The sequence below is a fragment of the Saprolegnia parasitica genome, assembly GCF_000151545.1.
Source record: "Saprolegnia parasitica CBS 223.65 unplaced genomic scaffold supercont2.397, whole genome shotgun sequence".
NCBI lineage: Eukaryota > Oomycota > Saprolegniomycetes > Saprolegniales > Saprolegniaceae > Saprolegnia > Saprolegnia parasitica.
This window is the reverse complement of record NW_012156791.1, coordinates 1-1,973: the sequence shown is the minus strand read 5'-3', so window position 1 is coordinate 1,973 and position 1,973 is coordinate 1. Positions and strand designations below refer to the sequence as shown.

At 57.8% G+C, this 1,973-nt stretch overlaps 1 protein-coding gene across 1 annotated transcript; it reads left to right on the top strand.

The window, feature by feature from the left end:
- Positions 1-1,532: 1,532 nt before the first annotated feature.
- SPRG_16489 (hypothetical protein) lies at positions 1,533-1,962 on the top strand (the record flags this gene model as incomplete). The annotated part of the gene is made up of 1 exon (XM_012356192.1): positions 1,533-1,962. A coding segment is annotated over one exon (430 nt), but the record flags the coding sequence as incomplete, so codon positions are not given.
- Positions 1,963-1,973: the final 11 nt, after the last annotated feature.

The window sequence follows — 1,973 nt, the reverse complement described above, 5'->3', positions numbered from 1 at the left end:
GGCGCCATGATCTTCCACGCGCTGCACGGCCACTGTTTGATCGACCCGACGTTTGTCGTGCCGGCCACGGACAACCAGTGGCCCGAGTCAGTGCGGGGCATGGAGCTCGGCAAGATGGCCAACGCGCTGCAGGAAGGTCGCGCGAAAGTGCTGGACCGCGTCCGCAGCCAGCTGGATCTGCTCGGATTCTTTGAGCCGCCACCGACGCCGAGCTGCACCATCTGAGTATATTTAAGCGGACTATATATGTAGCGTTCCTGGACAACATTGACATCGACTTGTCGCATCAACCACCGCTCCATACACTTGAAGCCGAACGACTTGATGGATTAAATCCATCCGAAGCGTCGCCTCGACGCTCCTGACAGCGGATGCGCTTGCCATCGTTCGCAACATCAAGCATCTCGAGTCGTCGCCGTCAGAGCGAGCGATGGCGCTGGCCCGCAACGACGTTGGTGCCACGGGCCTCTTTGCTATCCAAGTGGCCCCCACTACATGCAAGAGACGGCTCTCCAACCGGGCGTCAAAGCAAACGCTCGGATCGAAGCTGCGCCGCATCGGGTCTTCTCCACCTCAGGAACATTTGTTTCCTTGGTCTGGACCGACGACTTGTCTGTGTCCAGAAGAGCCCAGCAGTAGTAAGCCTGGTCCTTGCTCACGCCGATATCTTGCACTCGTCTGCTAGAGCGTCGGTGTCGTGAAACGTGACGGTTCTCGCAGTCGCGCCACGGTGTCTGCACGATTCCCCAAGCGGTCGTCATGCTAGACAAGAGCGCCGCCTGGTCCGAGGATCTTTGGCCACCTGCTCGGCGAGCGCGTGAACCCCCGCTTTATCGTTGGCCAGAGCGTTGTACGCGGCGTTGTGTCGGACCAGATGAGCTCCGCGCGAATTGCCCGAACAAGTGCAATAGTTTAGCAGTTGTTGCTACTAATTTGATTTCAATGCGAACACGTTTGATTGATTGATTGAGTTGCTGTTGCTGGTCCCGCTCCAAACAAGAAGCAACTCGAGTGCTGACAGCTAACGTCCATTTTTCCAAGGGTACATAAATTCAATATTCAATTTATGTACCCTTGATTTTTCCCGCGCTTTTCGCCGTCCAGTTTTCGCTAATTCACTTAGGTGCGAGACTTGACTCCGTACGATCCGGTGAGGTACGGCGTACCTTAGCGAGTTAATACAGTAAACGTATACCCCAGTGCCAGGGTACGCTTCACACTTTACTGGCGCTCTGTGCGCGCTGATGGACTTGGACTCGCGAGCCTGCGTGTCATTGGTCAAAATGCGGCCAGGGCTAATGGCACCATGCTCTGGTACATGGCCGGGTATATCGCTAGCTACTGCCTTCTCCCTTCTAGTAGCAGGAAACGCAACCTTACAGGAAGCTCTTCTTCTACTCGCCTCCTTCCAAGAGCTTGAAAGTGACTGGTGCTGTCCCGTTGGCGAAATTTCGCCAACGTACACAAAATTGGCCAATCAGACGCAAGACAATCGCTTTGTCCAATCCGCACGCACGGTAAACGGGCTGACGATGCCCAGATGGATCGACCCCGTGTTGCTGCCCAAGACGAGCGAGCGGCTCATGGGCCTCGCCATCTACCGCCGCCTGTACGGCCACAGCTACGTACCTGTCGGCTATGAAGTGCCCAACGCCGAGCCGTGGCCCAAGGTGCTGCACGGCAAGCCGCTTGGCGGCGCCGTCAACCTCTTGCGTGTCGCCTATCACCAGCTCGATCCGTGGGTGGAAGTGAGCCTCGAGGGCCTCGGCTTTGTCTGGAGCTCTCCAGTGGACTGCACGCGCGCCCGGTGCTTCATCGCCCACTCCCGCGCCAGGGTCATGACCACTTGGTCGGTCATCCTCGCCGCGCTCGCCCGATTCCGCGAGCTCCACGGCCACGTGCATGTGCCCGAGTGCTGGGCAGTACCAAGGAACGATGCCTCGTGGCCCAAAGAGGCGTGGAGTCTCGACTTG